This window comes from Suricata suricatta, chromosome 8 (genome assembly GCF_006229205.1).
Source record: "Suricata suricatta isolate VVHF042 chromosome 8, meerkat_22Aug2017_6uvM2_HiC, whole genome shotgun sequence".
In the NCBI taxonomy this organism is placed as follows: Eukaryota; Metazoa; Chordata; class Mammalia; order Carnivora; family Herpestidae; genus Suricata; species Suricata suricatta.
The window spans coordinates 52,110,751-52,132,474 of NC_043707.1; the positions used below are offsets into that span (position 1 = coordinate 52,110,751).

Below are 21,724 nucleotides of genomic sequence, written 5' to 3' on the forward strand. Positions count from 1 at the left end.
AAAAAAAAAAAAAAGATGATGCAGTGGAGGAGCTCTTACCTAGGAGCAGGTCACCTTTGTTCACAACTGACTAGCAGTGGCTTAGCCTCTCGGCTTTGGGGAAAGGAGATTTATGGAGGGATGGTTGAGCAAGAATTGAACTAAAAGCCTTCACACCCCCCAAATTCTGATTAGGCTCAGTCCCCTGTTTGGAACCTCTTTCTTCCTTCTCTTTGACTAATTTCAGCATGCTTGTTACTCTAGGTTCCCCCTCGATAGCAGATTGGCGTCAAAGGGGGGCTCTGTGAGTGCTAACAACAGGCACACACCAGCAGGAGACCCCCTGCCTCAGGGCTGCGTGGAGGCAGCAAAACTAAAAACAAGCAAAACCAGAAGCCGTCACAGGATGTGATTATTTAGGGCCAGATCAAGAGAGCACACGTACCTCATAACTTCTGTTGGGAACACTGTGTTCCAGTTTCCTGTAGTTGATGGTCGTGAGCTCATGAGGATGACCCACAGTCCCACAGAAGAATTTCATATTTAATGTCCTCTACTTAGGGAGTCAGGGAAATGTGAATAGAGACATTGCCAAATGTATGTACTGAAATTAAAGTATTAAAAATATATTGCTTAAATCAAATGGCCTTTTCCCAGAAAACACTGGTTACATGAGGTCTTTACAGTACCACCATGGTACCCTGCCACATCTATGTTCGTTCTGTGTATTTTTTTAGGTTTATTCATTTATTTTTTTGAGAGAGCACATGTGTGCAGGGGGAGGGACAGAGAGAGGGAGAGAGAGAATCCCAAGCTGGCTCTGCGCTGTCAGCACAGAGCCCAACGCAAGGCTCCATCTCAGGAACTGTGAGATCATGACCTGAGCAAAAATCAATAGTCAGACACTTAACTGACTGAGCCACCCAGGTGCCCCGTTCATTCTGTGTATTTCAGTGAACTGTGTTTGTGCCTTATGTGGTCTTATCAGGAAGAAAGTAACTTCTATTTCTTTATTAAAGTTTGTTTATTTTGAGAGAGACAGAGGGAGAGAGAGAAAATCCTAAGCAGGCTCTGTGCTGAGCGACCTCAACCAACTGAGCCACCCAGGCACCCCTGGAAGGAAGTTACTTTTAAAGTAACTAAGTTAACAAATAGAGCATTACTATAGTAAGACTACAGTAATTTTCGTCATTAAAACTCACTTTTATGGGGGCGCCTGTATGGCTTAGTTGGTTGAGCATCTGATTACTGACTTAGGTTCAGGTCATGATCTCACACTCGAGTTCCCACATCAGTTTCCTTCTCGTCTGTCTATCTGTCTATCTGTCTCTCCTTCTAAAAATAAATAAACATTAAAACAAAACCTATATACACATAAAACTCACCTTTACATATGTGTTTCAAATCACCACACTGTGCACCTTCAATGTTATCTGTAAGTTACACCTCAATAAAGTTCAAAGAAACAAGCAGAAAACTCATCTTTAAAAGTGAAAATTAAGGGGCACCTGGCTGGCTCTATTGGTGCTGCATGTAACTCTTGATCTCCATGTTATGGGTTTGAGCCCCACATTGGGTGGAGAGATTACTTAAAATTTTTTTTAAACTAAAAATTTATTTTTGAATGGCATTTTATTTTGTATTCTGTATAATTTTTTATTTTTGTAACTCGTTTCTCTGATCAGTGTCTAAATATAGGATAACTGGGCTGCTGGTCACCGTTTACTCACCTTTTAGATGCTTGATTTCTAGGAATTGATAGCCTGCAGCACCAAAGGAACATGCTCAGAGCCAGCATCTTCCATGGGTGCTGATCTAGAAGTACCATCAGGGTCTGAATCCACTTTCCTGCAAACTCCCTTTCCAAGTTCGAATTTAAATAATTCAACCTCTGATCTCGCTGTTTATTCGAGATGAAAGAACTAAATTACTTAGCACATGCAAAGCATTGAACTTGGTTCTAAGGGGAAACAACAGAGCACAGAACTTCACACCTGTCCTGAAGAACCCAGTAATGTAATAGGAGAGAGAAGACATAAACTGGTGGGTTAAAATAATTAAATAGGAGACAAAGGAATGCTGCGTGGTTGGCACAGAGTGGCACTGTGCCCTGAAACAGGGTTTCCCAACTTTGGTGCTAATGGCATTTTGGACCGTACCGTTCTTTGTTGTGGGGGAGTCGGCCTCAGCATCGCACAGTGGTTAGCATTTCTGGCCTCTACCCACTAGATACTGTCAACAACTGCCCATCCCCCAGTGTGACCATCAGAAATGACTCCTGGGGAGCAAAAGTGCCCCAGTGCTCCCAGATTCTCAGTTGAGAATCACTGCTCTAGAAGTTTGCAATAAAGACGCTTCCCAGTTGGAGTGCCAGGAAAAATTTCATAGAAGAGCTAGATTTGGGGGTTCCTGCTTGGCTCAGGGGCCCAGTCGTTTGGGTGTCTGACTCTTGATTTCAGCTCAGATCATGATCTCACAGTTGTGAGTTTGGTGCATCATGCTCTCTGCTGTCAGCATGGGTCCTGCTTTGATTCTCTGTCCCCCTCTCCCCCAGCCTTCCCCCCGCCCATGCCCTTGCTCTCTCAAAAATAAACAAACACAAAGAAAAAAAATTACTAATAAAAAAAGGGAAGAGCTAGATTTTAATCTGGGGACTTAAGATTGTGAGGGTAAAGTTTGGTTTCATGAGAGAAAAAAGCATTTTTAAGCTGAAAACAGGACCAGTAAATGCAAGAGACAGATTTGGAGAGAGTAAGTAGGCCAGCCTGACCAGCTGAAAGGGTGCACATGAACAAGTAGTGGACTGGGGAGAATCCCAGGGCCGGGCTGGGGAGGAACCTTGACCAGCGAGGCTGCAGGAGTCTGGTGTGCAGCATCCCAGTAGCTTTTAGCTGACGGATGGAGTTGTCATTAATAGACTGGCCTGGAGCCCATGGCTGCCGTTGATGGCAGTCTTGAACCTTGTCTTTTCTGTCTTTGCCTTTTGTAGGGGATCCGAAAACACCATCTTCTTTACCACCTATGCAAATGGTTCTTGCAGTAAGTATATTTTAGTCCCAAATGAGCGTGTCCTTATCCATTCATGGTTGTAAGAAGTAGAAACATCAAATATCCTTCCATTGTCCTGTGACTTTAATAGCTAAAGATAAATGCCAATGATTTTTAAAATTTTGAAATTACAGCCAGATTCAAATTTTGAAAGGACTGAGCCTCGATCAAATAAAAATGCAAGCCACACACAGAGGCAAAAAGTAAATATTAGGCTACAGACAGTAACGAGTTGAAGTGCATAGTGATCTCTGCAAAAGAGGGTGGAGGTTGTGTTTGAGTTGGGGGAAGTCACTGGCTGTCCAATGCCTGACACCATTTCAGAGCAGTAAACATAATCTTTCATTTATTCACTCAACAAATCCATTTCATTTATCCGTTCATTCATGTGAGCACCGGCAGTAGTGTGCCAATCACTGTTCTAAGGATGGAGAGAGCAAGACGCCCAAGGCCTGCTCTTATGGGGCTCGAATTCCAGTAGAGGTGTTAGACGATCAGCAAGAAAACCCAAAACTCAAGACTACTTAAAAAGAATAAGATAGTTTCAAAGCATCATGAAGAAAGCAAAACAGGATACTGTGGCTGTGACATGTTTATGCAACATTGTATTCTAATTATGTAAGCCCTGTCTTTCTGTCCAGTGCAAAACCTCACATGTATAAAAATAAAGCCCAAATATTAATTTCCTATGTCTATACTGTATTATTTTATATTGTCACTTGATTAACATGCATAGGATTAACAATCCTTCAGCTATAAAATTAAGAACATTCTAAAACAGTTGTTTTGAGTTAGGGGCTCACCAGTATGTGCAATTTTAATTAATGTTTTGTGTTGTTTAAGAAGCTGACCTTGGGGCACTGGAATTATGGAGAACTTCAGACTTGGGGAAAAGCTTCAAAACCATTGGTGTGAAAATCTACTCATTTGGTCTCGGGGGACGTTTCCTTTTTGCCTCTGTGATGGCTGATAAGGTGGGTGTTGCCTCAAATATGTCTCAAATGAGTCCCTTTTACTGCTAATACTGAACAGTGTTTCTTGCCTTTTTTGCAACGTTCACTAAGATTTAGAGAGTCTTCCTAGAAGCTGATTGATTCTTCCAGCTGCTCTGCACCTTAGCCTGTTATCACCACATGACCTCTGGGACCTGGTTGGGATGCAGAGCCCCAGTGTGACCTCTACTCAGACCTGGGCATCTGAAAAAAGCAATCCATTTGCTCACTATCCAGAAATGATAATAGAAATAAGTAACATTAATTGAGTACTAACTATATTCTAGGTGCTATTCTAGGCTCCAGGAATATAGCAATTAACAAAACAGATAAATGTCCTGCTCTCACGGCTTATATTTTAAGTAGGTAATTGGATCATTACTAAACTAATAAATATGACATTATAATATCAGGTAGTGATTAAAACTATGAAGAAATCTATAGCCGAGTAAGGAAATAGAATGTATTAGGAACTGTAGCAGTGCTGTTAAAATTTTTTTTAATGTTTTTTTATTTATTTTTGAGAGACAGAGATAATATGAGCAGGGGAGTGTCAGAGAGAGAGGGAGATACAGAATTTGAAGACAGGTTCCAGGCTCTGAGCTGTCAGCACAGAGCCCAACGTGCCCAAACCCACGAACTGCGAGATCATGATCTGAGCTGAAACCGGATGCTTAACCGACTGAGCCACCCAGGCACCCGGGAGCAGTGCTGTTTTAGATAGGGTGGTTTGGATGGGCTGTCTGAGACTTGACTGAAGGGAGAGTGTAGTTCTGTGTCCCTTTAGGCTGGAGGGACAGTAAGCACAAAGACCCTAGGATTGGAACATGCTGAAAGGATTGAAGAACAGTGAGAAGGGCAGCATGGCTGGAGCACAAGGAAGGGTGTTCCAGAGAGGGGGAGCCAGAGGCCTTTATAGGTCACGAGTAAGAGCTTGGCTTTTTTTTTTTTTTTTTAATGTTCTGTTTATTTTTGAGAGAGAGAGAGAGAGCATGAGTGCGACAGAAAGGAAGAGGGACAGAGGATTTAAAGTGGGCTCCATGCTGACAGTAGAAACCTGATGTGGGACTCGAACTCACAAACTGAACTGTGAGATGATGCTCTGAGCCGAAGTCGGGTGCTTAACTGAGCCACCCAGGCACCCCAAGAGCATGGCTGGGAAGGGTTGTGAGGCAGGAAATGGCGTAAGTTGGCTACTCTTTTGACTAAATGGGTAGGTCCAGGGTAGCCTGACAAGGGGCAGGAATGGAAGCGCCAAGAGAAGCTGGGGGGCCATGACAGCAGTGAGAGAAGATGGTAGGTTGGACCAGGCTATTAACACCGATGAGAGAAGTGGTAAGAGTGTGGATATATTGTTAAAGTATCGCCAGTAGATGGATTAGATGTGGATTGTGAGGGAATGAGAAGAACCAAGGATAACTTTAGTCTTTGGCCTGAGCAACTGGGTGAATGGTGGTACCATTTACTGACATGGCAGAGACCACAAGAGGACCAAGTTTGCGGGAGGAAAATCACGAATTCATTTTTGGGTAAAAGATGCCTGCTGGATATCTAAGTGGAAATGTTGCGTAAGCCTCTGGGTGTGGGAATGTCTCCAAATTATATGGCATGATATCTTCCGGGGAACTGAGCATGGGCCAGAGCACCCTAGTGTCTCTGAAAGGTTGGAAAGAGATGGAAATCTAGCAAAGAAGACTGAGAAGGGAGGACCAGAGAGGTGGGGAATAGCACAGGGATACCACGAAAGCCAAATGGAAGAAGTGTCTTAAACGGGAAGAGTGATCCACTGTGTGAAACTCAACTGAGATACGGAATCAGATGAGTCCTGAGAATTATCGACTTGGGTTTGGAAAGTGAGGGTGTCAGTGACCTGGACAAATGTGGCTCCATCGGAACGCTGGGGTTAACAGGCTGATTACAGTGGATTCAGAGAGAAGGAGAGTTGAGATGGGGAAGTAGACACAGTAACTATACGTAACTTTCCGGAGCAGTTTTGCTATCATCTTCCCAGCAGTCCTAGGAACTGGCCCTCTCGCCTCAATTTGTATTTGAGGAAATTGAGTAACTCGTTTAGGGTTACCCAGAGATAGAACCCTGGTGGAAATCAGACAGTCTGCTTCCAGAGGTAGCCTCCTACTCTGTACTGCCACTGTCTACAAAACTTAACATTCTACAGTGTGCTTTTTAATTCTAGTTTCTACCTGTAACAGTAAGAATGGAAGTAAACATCTAGGTATAAGTTAGAGAAATAGGTTAAGTGTACTTTTCACTGAATTTTAAAGGGTGTTTAACATAAGGCGGCCCTGGGACTAATTCCTTCACCCTACCTATGTGTTGGAGTTATTTTAAGCTATTTATCTGAAAGGAGGTGTTAATTGCCTGCTTAAAAGACTCCTCTTAGCGGATAAATACTCCCTGATCGGCTCCCTTATATTAATTTCTGCCTCTTCTTGCCTTTTTCCCAGCCTGTGCTTGTCCCCTTCACTATGGCTGTTTAGAGAGACTTCCTTAAAGAGGAGACGTGTCACATCTTGACTTCCCTGTGATCTCCCAAGCATGGGTTTCATCTCCATTTTCCAGACTCTTAATTATCTCGTTCTTTGGATTATCCCAGGGCTATCTCAAAGGGACCAAACTCTGGTACATCATGTTAGGAATTATCTGAGCAAGCATATGCAAATGGCTATAAAGCCAAACTAAAGACAACCCCCATCCTACCCTTAGCTTTATTCAAGGAAATGGGAGTGTCAGAGGTTTGGAGGATTATATCTTACAGGGCCATACCAGAATGGAGGAGCCAAAGAGGAAGCCAAGATAGACTTGCTCACAATAGAATGGATTGTTCCATTGCCTGGAACTTTGCTAGGGGTTAGAAATTGCTTCGGTAATTGGTACTAGCACCTGTCATTTATAACAGGCATACCCAGAGAGGAAATGGATAGTGAAACTTTTAATTATGAATAGTAATGTTCCTATTCATGTCCCTGCACATGGCATCTTGGTGGAAAATTGAAAAGATAAATATTGGCATTTGTTCCAGGATACAACGAGAAGAATTCATGTGTCAACAGATCAAGGGGACACGTGGAGCATGGCCCAGCTCCCTTCTGTGGGGCAGGAACAGTTCTATTCTATTCTAGCAGCTAACGATGACATGGTGTTCATGCATGTAGACGAACCTGGAGGTAAGAGCTTTTGTAGTGGCCCACCCTTTAATGCATAGAGATTTAAACTTCAAGTTCTGTTTTGAGCTTCCTTGTTACATGTTGACTTTTCCTCTTACCCCTAGGTTTTTATTAGCATCCTCCTGAATACTCTTAGAGATACTATGTAGTCTCTGTTAAGAAAGCCCCTTGTGTGGGCTCTGTAATGTGGTTTATGTGTGTGTCCAGGGGTTCTAGAGCAGTGCTACTCAGAGGACGGTTGGTGGACTGGTACTGGTCTGCAAGCTCTTTGTTGCCAAGTAAGCACCAAAGCAATAGCAAGCATTGAGAAACTCCTATTACCATTTGACAAAGTAATTTTACATCTGTTGAATCAAATCATTAAACATTGAGGATTATATTTTGTATTTCAGTCTTCTTAGGATTAACTTTTATTATATATTACAAAGGATCAGTTTATACAATAATAGAAATTTAAAAATTGATCCTTCACCAGGGTGCCTGGCTGACTCAGAGGAGCATGCAACTCTTAATCTCGGGGTTATGAATTCTAGCCCCATGTGGGGCGTGGATATTTCTTAAATAAATACAGCTTTTAAAAAAAACATTGATCCTTTACCACAGATAGTTTGAGAAACATTGGTCTAGAATATAAAGATTTAGAGGCATGTATGATATGAATCTAAATGTATTGCCTCTGCCATTAGAATATCTCCGGAAAGGGCTTTTCTGTGGCGTCTGATTAATTCACTCAACACCAGTATCTGCCAAACTCCAGGCACCAAGGTTGGTAGTAGAATTAAAGGTGGACACGAAAATCATGAGTATCAAACCATGATTAATTCTCAGGTCCACATCTACATCATGAAGAGGGACAGTTGGCTAATGTATGCAGTCAGTCAGTCATTTAGTCATGTGTATGGGTGGACTGTTGTTTTTCTGTTTCTTCCCCCCAAGACTTAGTGCTTTTGTTTGTTTGCCTGTTTCAGATACCGGATTTGGCACAATCTTTACCTCAGACGATCGAGGCATTGTCTATTCGAAGTCCTTAGACCGACATCTCTACACCACCACAGGTGGCGAGACAGACTTTACCAACGTGACCTCCCTCCGTGGGGTCTACATAACAAGTGTGCTCTCAGAAGGTGAGTCGGGGCACAGCTCTCCTTCAGCTGAAAGCGTCGGGAGTTGAGGCTTTCAGAGCGGATGGTGGTCCTGTCCCCCCTGTACTGTTGCTTGCCTGGCCAGGGAGCCTATCCATGCCAGTGTGGCTCTTTATTTCACATCACTTCTGGTAAATAGAGCTAAAAAGAGCAATGCAGCAGCAGGTAGATTTTTTGGGTTCTGTGTTGTTTAGAGGAAGTTTTAAATATATCAAAGAAATGAGTGTTCTATATTGGGAGGCTTAGGCCTAAAGGAATGAGCCTGAATTTGAACCACTTCCTGCCTTTCTCCCCATAGAAGGCACAGCTGTAGCGGTCAGCGTTCCTCTGGTGTTCTGCCCCGAGGGTCTGCAGAGCTCACCTCTGCTCAGACCCAGTTACACAAATAAACACGCCAGTCTAAAGTACAAAGACTCTTAAGGTTTTGTTTATAAATGTGTTTATTTTTTTGGTGGGACGTTGTTTTGTGGTCGGCAAGGTCTTAAGCAGTCCTGGCCCGGTTCCTTCCACCTCTCTCCGCTCGTCTCTCTGCATTCTGGTCCCTGAAGCTCTCTGCCAGTCCTTCAGCATACCAGGCGTGCACACGCATGGTCTAGAGGTTCTTAGGGACTGTTCTCTGTTTCCCCAGATATCTGCGAGGCTGACACCATCCCCCTTCCAATCTGTGCTCATATGTTGCTTTCTGAAAAGAGCCATAGAGCCTGCCATGACTGTCCCATTGGGAGCTCGTCTGCCCTCCCCTGTTCGCACACATACTCAGCCACTCTTTAGCGGGGCAGGATTTTCCATGGCACTTATTTTCCAGAATACTATATAATTTATAGTTTACAGTGTCTGGCATTTGTCTGATCCTGCTAGAATGTATATTTCACCAAGTTTTATTTCTGTCTTGTTCACTGAGATAGCCCCGAAGGCTCACAACAGTTTTCACATTGTAGGCAGGCAATAAATATTTATTGACTAAATGAATTGTCCTTCATTTGCTTTCTTGTTTGATTTTCCTTGGAAAACTCAAAGCATATTGTCTCCAAATTTAAACCTGCAATTGCTTGTGTCATTGAGACTAGAGAACAGGGAAGAGCATGTAGGAAAAAGAAAGAAATGATATAAGAACGATCAGATATAGGGTAGTGGAGAGATGAAAAATGGGAATTATTAAGTCAGACTTAGGCACATACATTCAAATCTTGAGAGTCCCTAAAACAAGCCTGGTACCTTGGTCTTATCCGAGTAAAGATTAGGATGCCTTCTCATTGTAGATTTTACCTCCAAGGCAAGTAAGCGAGGAAGGAGAATGGACATTAGCCTGTTTGTATTGGTAAGGAGAAGAAGGATACTTTTTCAAGAGTATTGGTCTAGAAGATTTCTGGAACCAGATGGGTCCTGTTCAGGTGGGAAGCCTTCTTCAAATGGTGTAGAGGGATGCTCAGGTACTCACCAGTGCTGAGCCATTCTGTTGGATGTTACAAGCTTTAGGACTCCGGAGTTCTGATGGTATCATGTAGCCCCAGGAGAGAGATACGCCATGATAAACTGAATTTATTAGGTTGCTTCCAGTGTATCTGACTTAAAGACAATTCTTTCCCCATTCAGATAACTCTATCCAGACTATGATCACTTTTGACCAAGGAGGAAGGTGGAAACACCTGAGGAAGCCTGAAAACAGTGAATGTGATGCTACAGCTAAAAACAAGAATGAGGTTTGTTTTAGTCCATGTGTCCTGTGCAGCCATTCTGTCCTGCTCTGATCGGTGCCAGATCTTTGAATAATGAAGTTTCATACTTGATTCGTGTCCACAGCTGCTACAAGTAGAATGTTTAGAAATGAGAGTAACCAACGTAACTTAGAATGTAGGAAAAGGAAAAGCCAAAATACTGTGGATTATTTGTCTTTTAAAGAAAAACAAAAACTACAGGCTAAAATTTTGTGTTTTACTAAACCGCTGAAAGAAAACAGAATAGAAGATGGTGACCAGTTAAGAGTGAGCATGGCGGCTGTGAGACTTTAGGAATTCTTCACAACGCAGTGGACCAGCCATTCATGAGCAGTGCAAAGCCATGCTGGCCAGAAACAAATTGAAGGGAACTTGGTCTTCTCTTCCCCTCTGCCTGGGCTCCACAAAGTGAGATGGTGTGGATGGTGACACGGCAGCACCCATGAAAGCAGGAACTGACCCCTCTGAGGAGAGGCTAAGAATAGAGATGCAGAGGCCTTGCTCCGGGAGATTCCAGGTTCCGAGAGTGACAGGTCTTGACAGGCAAGAAAAAAAGAAAGGAGAAATAAGCTTTGTGTCTGGCTCCTACAGAGTTTGAGAAGAGCTTTGGGGAACCCTGGGAGTTTTTCTCAAAAAATGACAGGGTTGGTGATTCCTGAGCTCTTCTCAGAATACCTATGGCTGATACGCTCTGTGCTGTGGTCGGCGGGACCTGGACCGGGTGAGATAGTGTATCTGTACCACCCAGTGCCCTCTCTTCCTTCCCCCTTTTTTTCCCATCCCTCTACCATGGCCTTGCCCCGTGACTGCCCTCGTCACCTCGAGCCTAGAGGTGCAGTGGCCTCTTTCCTTGCCTGGCCACTCCTCTACTCCATGCCTTTCCCTCCTCGGTACCCTTTAGGGCTCCCATTTGCCTCTGAATAAAGTCTGTGCCTCTGACCTGGGGAGTAAAGGTCCTCTCTTCCCCTGTCAGGCTCTCTTCTGCCTTTTCGTGTCATTGTCCATCTGATCACTGGCATCTCGCATATTCCTTGTTGTAGCCCTCTGCTGCCCCCTGAATACCCTGCATGCACCCCTGCCCCTGTGGCCTTGCCCACGTGACTCTTGGGGGAATGTGTGCCTGACGCTCCCACTCTTGAGTTGTTAGAATTAGTGGAAATGCCTATCACTCTGAGGGCCCATCTTCAGTTAGAATTAATCCTGCCTCTTCATGTCGTCAGTAGTTTGCTTGAACCCCTTTTCTACTGCAGTAAAATATATGACATAAAATGAACATTTTATCCAACACAGACCTCTTTTAAAGCATTAACATTCATTGTGCTTTGTAGCTTAACTGGTTTCTCAGAAATCTCTCTTAAAGACAGGACTTACTTTGGATCAGCCCCACATCTTGTACATATCTGACATATGTCACGTGTTCAACAGGTTTATTTGTACGGAATCATGCTTTATTTTTATTTTTACTTTTTTTAGAATCATGCTTTAAATATTAGTCAGAGGCTTTGGGGTAATGCAGGAATAAAATAAACTAAGACATTACACATGAGAAAATAATTGCATAATTTGCTCCCAAATATACTAATGTACTTTGGAATCAAGAATATTCCACTGAGACTATAACTCAACAACAACAACAACAACAACAACAACAACAACAAATACCCAAATTAAAATAAAAACTGGTTAAAGGACCTGAATATACATTTCTGTATAGGAAATACACAGGGGGACCTGAGTGTCTCAGTTGGTTAGGTATCTGACTCTTGATTTCAGCTCAGGTCATTATCTCACAGTTCATGAGTTCAAGCCCTGAGTCAGGCTCTGTGCTGACAGTGAGGAGCGTGCTTGGGATTCATTCTCTCTCTTTCTCTCTCTCTCTCAAAAAAAGTAAATAAGCTTTAAAAAAAGAAGAAAATACACAAATGGCCAAAAAGCACATAAAAAGATGCTTGACATCACTAATGATTAAGAAAATGCAAATCAGACCAGAGGGAGAGATCACCTCTCACACACACTAGAATGGCTACTATCAAAAACAAAACAAAATAACATGTTGTAAGAATGTGGAGAACTTGGAATCCTTATGCACTGTGGGTGGGTATGAAAAATCCGCAGTCACTATGTGAGACAGTATGGTGGCTTCTCAAAAACTTAAACGTAGAACTGAAGAGCAGTCCCACTTCTGGGTCTATATCCCAAAGAACTGAAAGCAGGGTCTTGAAGTCCATAGTAGCATCATCCACGGTGCCAAAAGCTGAAAGCAATCCAGGTGCCCACTGACAGATAAACGGATAAGCAAAATGTGGCGTATACATGCAGTGGAATAATATTCTGCCTTAAAAGGACGGGAAATTCTGACACTGATACCACAGCATGGATGAACCTTGAGGACATAATGCGAAGTGAAATAAGGCAGGTATCCAAAGACAAATACTATATGACTCTACATACGTAAGGCATCCAGAATGGTCAAACCCATAGAAACTGAAAGTAGAATGATGGTTTCCAGGGTCTGGAAGGAGGAGGAGTGGGAGTTACTGTCCAATGGGTGTAGAATTTCATTTTTGCAAGAAGAAGAAGTTCTGGAGATGGATGGCGGTGATGGTTGCACAATAGCATAAATGTACTTAACCCCACTGAACTGTACACTTAAACGTGGTTAAGATGGCAAATTTTATGGTATGTGTGTTTTACCACAATTTTTTTTTAAAGAGTATCCCACTGAAGTCTGGGTTAAATTCAAAGCTTGCTTAGAAGGCTCTGTGAGATGATTAAACATTTACGCCTTTGGTTTTAATCTGAGCTTTGGTTTCTTTTCACAGTGCAGCCTTCATATTCACGCTTCCTACAGCATCTCCCAGAAACTAAATGTTCCAATGGCCCCGCTGTCAGAGCCTAAGGCCGTCGGCATAGTCATTGCCCATGGTGAGCAGCGCACCCCCATCTCCGCAGGAGCAAGTAGCCAAGCACACTGAAACAGTCACAGCCTTGAACCCTTTAAGGAAACCACCAGACATGACTTTTACCATCCTTTGTGAAATTTCTTGCATAATAATACTTTGGGTTTTTCATAGACTCCCATCAGAGAAAAAAGCATGACTTTCGCAACTTTTCAGTGGCCTTTTTTTCTGTTACAAGAGGCATGATGGGAAATTATCAAAGTAAATTCATTGAAAATTATTCTCTTGGCAGTAAATACTCTCCATTTCTTTGCCAATTTTTGCTGATGAGATGGTGGATTTTGTTGCAGGTAGTGTAGGGGATGCCATTTCAGTGATGATCCCGGACGTGTACATCTCAGATGATGGGGGTTACTCCTGGACGAAGATGCTGGAAGGACCCCACTATTACACCATCCTGGATTCCGGAGGCATCATTGTGGCCATTGAGCACAGCAGCCATCCTATCAATGTGATTAAGTATGCATGAACTCTGCTCTGCCCACACTATCTGCATTCAGGGCAACTGTGGGATGTCTTTCCCTGGGGGTTGGGAAGGGGTGGTTATAGACTCTGATTCAAATTTGTGCATTCTCAGAACTGTAGGGAACATTCTTAAAGGGACTGCATCTAGAGCAACCCACATTCAGTGGCTTTGCTTTTTCTTTTGAGTTCCTCTAGCTAATACTTTCTGTCACTTTTTTTTTTAAATTTTTTAATGTTTTATTTTTTATTTATTTTTGAGAGAGAGGAGAGAGAGAGACAGCGCGAGCAGGGGCGGGTCGGAGAGAGAGGGAGACAAAGAATCTGAAGACAGGCTCCAGGCTCTGAGCTAGCCATCAGCACAGAGCCCGATGCGGGGCTTGAACCCATGAACCGTGCGATCATGACCTGAGCCAAAGTCGGACCCTTAGCCGACTGAGCCACCCAGGTGCCCCTCTGTCACTTTTTAAAAATACTCTTCATTCAGGGAACTTAGGTAGCTCAATTGGTTGAGTGTCTGACTCTTGATTTCAGCTTAGGTCATGTTCCCAGAGTCATGGAATTGAGCCCCATGTCGGGCTCTGTGCTGAGTGTGGAGCCTGCTTGGGATTCTTGCTGTCTTCCCCCTCTATCCCTCTCCATGTCTTGCACATGTATGCCCTCTCTCTTTCTCAAATTTAATTAATTAATTAATTAAAAAATACTCTTCTTGGGGTGCCTGGGTGGCTCAGTCGGTTAAGCGTCGGCTTCGGCTCAGGTTATGATCTCACGGTTCATGGGTTCGAGCCCCACGTCAGGCACTGTGCTGACAGCTCAGAGCCTGGAGCCTGCTTCAGATTCTGTGTCTCCCTCTCTCTCTGACCCTCCCCTGCTCACACTCTTTCTGTCTCTCAAAAATAAGTAAAAAACATAAAATTTAAAAAAAAGAAAGATCAAAAGGAGAATTAAACATTAAGAAAAAAATACTCTTCTTTCTCTCCACAAAAATCTTATAGAAGCATTTAAGCACTTTGGATGAAAAATTACTCCTTAAGTATAAGTTCTATAAAATAATTTGTTCGTTTATTCAGAAGCCCATTCATACACGGGTCACTACCCTCTGTTTCCTTTGAAAGAATTTTTATAAAAGCATTTTCTTCTATACTCTTTGAAAGAATCTTTTTTTTACCTACCCTATTAACTGTGGTCTTTGAAAGTTTATATAATTCTTAGTTACTAAGCCATCACATAAATATGAGGGCTTTCTCTGGTTTGGGATCAAATAGCCAGAGTAGTTTCTTGATACTCCTGTACAGGTCGATCCTCTGTCATAACTGTTCTCTGATTGTGGTTTCAGGTTCTCCACAGATGAAGGTCAATGCTGGCAAACCTACGCGTTCACCAAGGAGCCCATCTACTTCACTGGTCTAGCTTCAGAACCTGGAGCCCGCTCCATGAATATCAGCATTTGGGGGTTCACAGAATCTTTCCTGACTCGCCAGTGGGTCTCCTACACCATTGATTTTAAAGATGTCCTTGAAAGGAACTGTGAGTGTCTCCTTTGACCTTTTCTACTAGAGACTTACAAGCCTCTTTTCCTAAATAACCAATTCAGTTTCATTTCTTTTAGCTGGAATAAGAAAATGCATATGAGGGCCACCTGGCTGGCTCAGTAGATAGAGCACATGACTCTTGATCTAAGGGTTATGAGTTCAAGTCCCACGTTGGGCATGGAGCCTACTTTTAAAAAAATGCATGTGAAAGAGGACTGGAGGATGTTCCATATGGGTAATCAGGCAGTGCAGCGGTATCAGAAATGCAGCTCCCTTCTTTGGACTTGCACTGTCCAAAAGAAACAAAATCAGGACCACGTGCAATTTAAATTATTCTGTTAGCTGCATTATAGGAGTAAAAGAGGTGAAATTCACTTTAATAATAATGTAATCCTCTTAATATATCCAAAATATTATCATTCAATATGTAAGCAGTATTAAGAACTATCAATGAAATGTTTTATATTTTACATTTTTCTTCTAAGACTTTAAGATACAGTGTATACTTTACTCGTACCCTTAGAGTAAATCTCGGATCAGACCAGCCATGTGTGGCTAAGGCTGTAAGCGTGGTACACGCTGTTGGAGCTCTGTAACACTTTAGGGGACTTTTTTCTGCTTGTAAGGAGAATGCCTCATTGTGTTTATCTAAAATTATTTCATAACATTTCAGGGCTTTTCACCCTTACTTGCAACAGAACTGTAAGAGGAGCTTTAGAGGGAAGTGTGTTGCAAAGAGCATCTGATTATCAAAATGTTGAAGTGAGGAAGTTTTATGTAAAGAGTTTTGGCTTGAATGTCAGTCACAGGTGACTGACAGGTGAGGTTCTAGAATGGCTACTGGGCAAGCCCAAAGCCCACACTGACCGTTTCAGAGTTCTGTGACTTCAGACTGGAAGGCATGTTAAAGGCACAGAAAATGGCTTCAGAAAAGGAGGTAGAATGTCCACTGCAAGGTGTTGCTAAAGAATCACAAGCAAACCCAGGCCCTGGTGCCAAAGATGCTAACACTGTACTGGACGAGATGGAGGATAAAAGAGAAAACTAGAGAAAAGGCACCCATGCTGCGAGTCGTGGTTTCTTGTTGGCAAGTTATGATAAAAGTCGCTTTGGTTGACTTTTGGTCCTGTTATTAGATTGTGTGATGGGTCCGTTGCCTTAGCATGTTACTTCAGTGACTCCTGGAGGAAGCCAGAGCACTCTGTTTGGGCCTTACTTTAGTACAAGGTATTTAAATATGATTTAATACCCAAGAGTCATTATTATCCAGATTCATTAGATAGGCTGTGAAGGAGCTGGCTTGTGACTGTCCCCCTCAGAAGGCAGCTCTGTAGTTATCCCTAAAGTTTAACGCCATTAAAAGATTTGGGAGGCACCTGCTTCTTAATGGGCTCCGCACTGGTCTTCACATCCCAGAGGATGAAAAGCTAATCCACAGTCTCTAGGCCATAGCCTTCGAGTTGTGTCTCCAGGAGTGGGTGTTATGACCTGCAAAGCTGGATTGACTGCCATCAACAGTCTACGTGAAAGCCAGTCGTCTGGAGTTAAAAGCCTAGAAAGAGACTGTCTTCCCTTCCGTTTGAGGCAAACTAGCCCAGGGTGAAATGAACCAAAGCTTTTGGCTAACCATTCTCTTCTGAAAGGAAACGCCTGGTTGCTTACCTGTGACAGCCCGCGCTGACCAGAAGCACAGGCATGCAAGACGTGGAGACAGCAGTCTGTCCGCTTGGAAGGAAGCTCAGAGCGCCCCCTTCCAGCTGCCCACTTTGAAACAAATAAGCCTCTCCTAATACTCAAACAGGGGGTGAGATGCGAAGCGTCCAACTGCTGTAGGCTCCAGCTTGTCTGCAGTTCCAAAATGAGGCAGTGGGATGCGTCCGACACCCCCTTTCCCTGTCTTTATTCTCCTTTCAGCCTGGCAGCTGCCTCGCGCACCTGGGTGCGAAGCCAGGCGGTGGCCTGAACGGCTTGTCTTCCCTTTAGGTGAGGAGAAGGACTATACCGTGTGGCTGGCTCACTCCGCGGACCCCGGCGACTACGGAGACGGCTGCATCTTAGGCTACAAAGAACAGTACCTACGGCTTCGCAAGTCATCCGTCTGCCAGAATGGTCGGGACTATGTTGTGACCAAGCAGCCATCCGTCTGCCCCTGCTCCCTGGAGGACTTCCTCTGGTATCAGCTTCCCTCAGATCCCTGCCTGCCCCTTTGCTGTATGGGAGGAGGTGAAAGACGGTTGTCTTGTAGGGCTGAAAAATATGCAAATCCTTTCTTCCCTAAGAGTGGAGAACTGTAGCTCTTACTGAGGAAATGGAGGCACAGAGAAGGGAACCAGAGTTATTAGTAAATGGACAGGTCATATCATGAGGCCAGGCAGTCAGTTATTGGCCAGGGCCAGCAACAGCCCCAGGAATCCTCGTGTGACAGCAAGGGAGGGAGGTGTATAAGGAGGAGGAGAACCCAGAAACAGAGAGAGGAGACAAGAGGGCAGAAACACCAGGAAAGACAGCCCAGGAGCTGGGAGAAGGTTGGGATTCCATGTGTTCAGTAAACACTGGCAGCCTGAGTCCAGCAGGTAGGGCGCAAGGTTTTGGATTGTCTGCAAGACCAAGACAGGAGGGGACGTTGAAGTACTGATGGTCCAGATGTCCTATCAACGTCTAGAGGACCATCCGCACTGAAGGGTTAGTTGGACTTAGTTGATTACACAAGGGCAAGGCAGGCCCCAGGTAGCCGAGCAGGGTAACTTAGAGCAAGTAAGAGGGACTGCCTCCCATCACAGCCAGTAATCTTATGAGGCTCATTACCTGCAAAACATACTGGCAGGAAGTAAAAGTGGATCCTAAAGGATCTGGAAAAGGGGCATCTGGGTGGTTTAGTTGGTTAAGCATCTGACTCTTGATTTTGGCTTAGGTCATGATCTCACAGTTCGTGGGTTCAGGCCCTGCATCAAGCTCCACTCTGGCAGCAGGAGCCTGCTTGGGACTCTCTCAATCTCTCTCTGACCCTCCTCTACTCATGCTCACTTGCTCACTCACTCTCTCTCTCTTTCTCTCAAATGTAAAATTTTCAAAAAGGATCTGGAAAAGAATGCAGACAGGTAGTGGTCATGACCTCCCACATCACATTCTCTGGGACTGTAGGTAACAGAGAATATGGGTCTGAGCGAACCCCAGTCTGACCCAGTGTGGGTTCCCCCTGTGTGGCTCACATCTATTGTGGAATGGGCCTGGGGTCCTCCCTTCTGTGTTTCCACAGGAAACAGGATCCTTCTGATCACTGCGGTGTCACACTAGTGCTAGCACTTGTTGACACTGTGACACTCTCGCGAGCTGTCTCCATCCTAGACTGGATTCAGACTAGGCTCTTAATCACCGGACCTTCTCCTGCTTTCCAGACACACTGTGCCTCTTCAGAGCCCCATGCCAGTATACCTGCTACTTCCTCTGCCTGGAAGGTCTTCCCGCATTCCCTGCTTGACTTCCAAGCTTGGGGAATTCCTACTTGGCCTCTAGTACTCAGTTCTCACCTCAATAAAGCCTCCTCCAGCTTTCCCTCATGCAGGCTCCTGCAGTACAGCTCTTGCTGTGTTTTGGTTATTGTGTATAGGTTTGGTTCCACCAGTGAAGTCCCAACTCCTTTAGGGCATGTTCTGTGTGATCATCATTGAGTAGTCATCCAGAACAATCTACGCTTAGCCTTGGCAGCCCCCTGAGATAGGTACTGTTGCCATTTCCATGTCACCAAGGGAGGACTGAAGGGTCAGAGGTGACTGCTACCTGCCCACCGTCACTCAGCCGGGCGGCCCACGGCTGGGGTGTGCTCCGGGCCTGAGAGACGTGTGCTGTGTGAGTGCAGAGGGCCTTCCACAGACGTTTTGGATTGTACGCCCTAACATTTTCACCAGAATTCCCCCTCCCTGCTAGAGCGGTGGTGTCATCTGCATCTTCTTACCCTGTCCCTTACATGTCTGTCACAAAACCATGAAGAGCGAGTGGCATCTGTCTATTCCCCAAACGTTCATCACAGACTTGCTATGCACAGGGCAGTGGAAAGTCTGTATTGACTCTCCTGGTAAGATGCACGGAAGTATGCTGTGAAACAGTGCCTTGGGGATGTAGGGAAGGGAGAGGCTATTCCGTCTAGAGCTGAAAGGTGATGGGTCAAAGGAGGCTTTGTGGAGGAGGCAGCGTTGGAGCAGAGCCCTGATGAGCGGTAGGACCTGACCTTGCACATCTGGGAAGAAGCCAGTCATTGAAGCCCGTGGACTGGTGTGCCCGTAGATACCCACCAGCGTGCTCAGGAATGGTGTGCTGGGAGATAGACCACGAGGGGAAGTCACAGAGGGTCAAGATGGGGCATGCCTGGGCTGAAGTTTCAACTCAGATAATGGAAGAAAGGTAGTGCCCTGGACAAACACAGGGAAATGATGGGAGAGCCTGGCTTGGAAGAGAACACGCAATGTGTTTTGAATGCTTTATTTGAAGTTCTGTCAGCAGATTTAGGTGGTGACATCCAGCAGGTACTTGGAAATGTAAGGTCAGAGATCTTGAGAGGTACAACTTGGAAGTTTTAGTTGCAATAAATTATTAAGCTCATGAAGGGAGAGAAGATGCAGAGTAAGAGGATGACCCGTGGACCTCTGGAAAAGGGCTGCATTTCTGGGCTAGGAAGATCGAAGCACCAGCTGTGCCGAGAGAAACTGGCGAGCACAGCTTTGCAGCAGCAGGAGCAGGCGCGTATCAGGTGCCACTGCACAGGCGGGACCAGAGAGGGCTCCCCACGGTGGCATAACAGGGCAGTCCTGGGGGTCTCAGACATTCGCTTCCAAGGTGATAGCAGGGATTGAAGCCACAATGCACAGAATAAAAATAAACGAGTACAATAGAACAAGTATAAAATACCCTTCCAAGAAGTTAGGCCAGTAAGGAAGAAGAGGGGAAGGAAAAGGACACATGCAGGCTAAGCAACTGTTGGTCTGTCCATACCATCAGTGAAGCCAGGTCCCAGGGCAGAAAGGATGGGCCCAGGCGCTCATGAGTGGGTCAGCCTTGGAGAGGAGGCAGTGGAAACAGAGAAAGGAGAGCAGGTGGGAGGCACTGGGGAGAGATGGGTTAGGATGGAGGGCACAACAGGGCATTTGCACTGGAGACAAGGGCTACCTGAGAAGCTAAGAGGGACAGAAATGGGGCAGGCAGGAAAGACTTGGCGTACACCCTGTAGAACACCCCCAGAGAACAAAGTAACGTGATTTGGAGGTAAATAAAAAGATTCCTAAGCATGGGGGGTTTAGATCTGTTGCTGACACCACTGTTTCTTGGCGTCTTCATTCTCGGTGCATTGAGCCAACCCCATCCCCGCCCGTGCTGCAGTCATTCCCTTCCCGGAGCCCACGTGGTCTGTGCAGGGCTTCCAGCCACTGAGTCCTCAGTCTACCGGGCCTGATCCGTAAGCTGCATGTCCCCCATTCCAGTCCTCTCCATGTCTGTATGCTAAACAGACCTTCTTTACGATGACACAGGCCTTCCTGAGCTGCTCTCACGCAGCCAAAGACCGGAATATGAACCTTCCACCGCTCCACAGACACCCTTCATTACCAGTCACTTAACTGTCTTTCGGCAACTCTGAAAGATGCTTTATTTGCTGACTCTTGGCAGTGATTTTGGCTACTTCCGTCCAGAAAATGACTCCAAATGTGTGGAACAGCCAGAACTGAAAGGCCACGACCTGGAGTTTTGCCTGTATGGCCGAGAGGAGCACCTGACGACAAATGGGTGAGGTGGCTCTCCTCTCAAATCGTGACAGATGAGTCCTCACCATGCTCACAGCACTCCACATCTCCGTGCACGCAGTATTCTAGGGCACGTGAGCAAAATACCGTCTAACAGAACCTTGTGTGGTGCTGGAAATGCTCTCCAATCTGCTGTGTCCGATACGGGAGCTCTCGATGCCGCGCAGCACCTGCGGCTCTGAATTAATTTTAATTAATGAAATGTAAGTAGCCACTGTATGAGGCAGTGCTGCTCTGAAGGGGACACAGTACCCCTTCCCCTGATAAATACTCCCCCTTCCCATTTGTGTACCCCGTGTTAATGTGCCTTTCAGGTCACAGTTCTTCAGCCCCGTCTCTTAAGGCAGGCATGTCCCTGCAGCAAGGCCAGTGATGCCTGGTCTATTCAAGGCCTAAAACTACACAAAATGTCCCCAAAACATTGCTGTGCCTCTCCCTTCAGGCCTGAAAGGTGGTGTAAGGTGGAGACGCTTTTCTGCAGCTTTTCAAATCTTATTTTCAGGAACTAGTAAGAATCCAGGAATACATCCTACTGGTCTGATAAAAAATGTCTTCCGCCTTTTCAGGTACCGGAAGATTCCAGGAGACAGATGCCAAGGTGGAGTGAATCCAGTTCGAGAAGTAAAAGACTTGAAAAAGAAATGTACAAGCAACTTTTTGAGTCCTGAAAAGCAGGTATATGAAAGTAGCTCAGGTTTAGATGCAAATGGGGTTTCCTATTGTACCAGGAACGAAAACCATTAAGAATTTTATGACTGAATACAAAGTGGCCAAACTACTTCCGGTGGGTTTTGCTTTGCACAGGAAACCATTAGGATGGAGGACGGGTCATGCAACAGAATGATAAACTCACTCCCCAAAAACTTTTTTGTTGGGGGAACAAAGAATTCCATAAAGTTGTTCCGAGTCTTGGAACAGTC

At 44.9% G+C, this 21,724-nt stretch overlaps 1 protein-coding gene across 3 annotated transcripts in view; it reads left to right on the forward strand.

Moving 5' to 3' along the window:
* Positions 1 to 21,724, forward strand: part of SORT1 (sortilin 1) — a 63,734-nt gene that overhangs the window by 35,700 nt on the left and 6,310 nt on the right. For 2 of the 3 annotated variants that reach the window (XM_029950025.1, XM_029950023.1), the window contains exons 7-17: positions 2,969 to 3,018; positions 3,871 to 4,001; positions 7,060 to 7,204; positions 8,173 to 8,328; positions 9,940 to 10,046; positions 12,884 to 12,986; positions 13,312 to 13,480; positions 14,820 to 15,010; positions 16,999 to 17,188; positions 20,671 to 20,787; positions 21,371 to 21,479. In XM_029950025.1, the coding sequence (XP_029805885.1) occupies positions 2,969 to 3,018; positions 3,871 to 4,001; positions 7,060 to 7,204; positions 8,173 to 8,328; positions 9,940 to 10,046; positions 12,884 to 12,986; positions 13,312 to 13,480; positions 14,820 to 15,010; positions 16,999 to 17,188; positions 20,671 to 20,787; positions 21,371 to 21,479 (1,468 nt within the window). The remainder of the gene's footprint in view (positions 1 to 2,968; positions 3,019 to 3,870; positions 4,002 to 7,059; positions 7,205 to 8,172; positions 8,329 to 9,939; positions 10,047 to 12,883; positions 12,987 to 13,311; positions 13,481 to 14,819; positions 15,011 to 16,998; positions 17,189 to 20,670; positions 20,788 to 21,370; positions 21,480 to 21,724) is intronic. The other variant, XM_029950024.1, reaches the window with a different exon arrangement.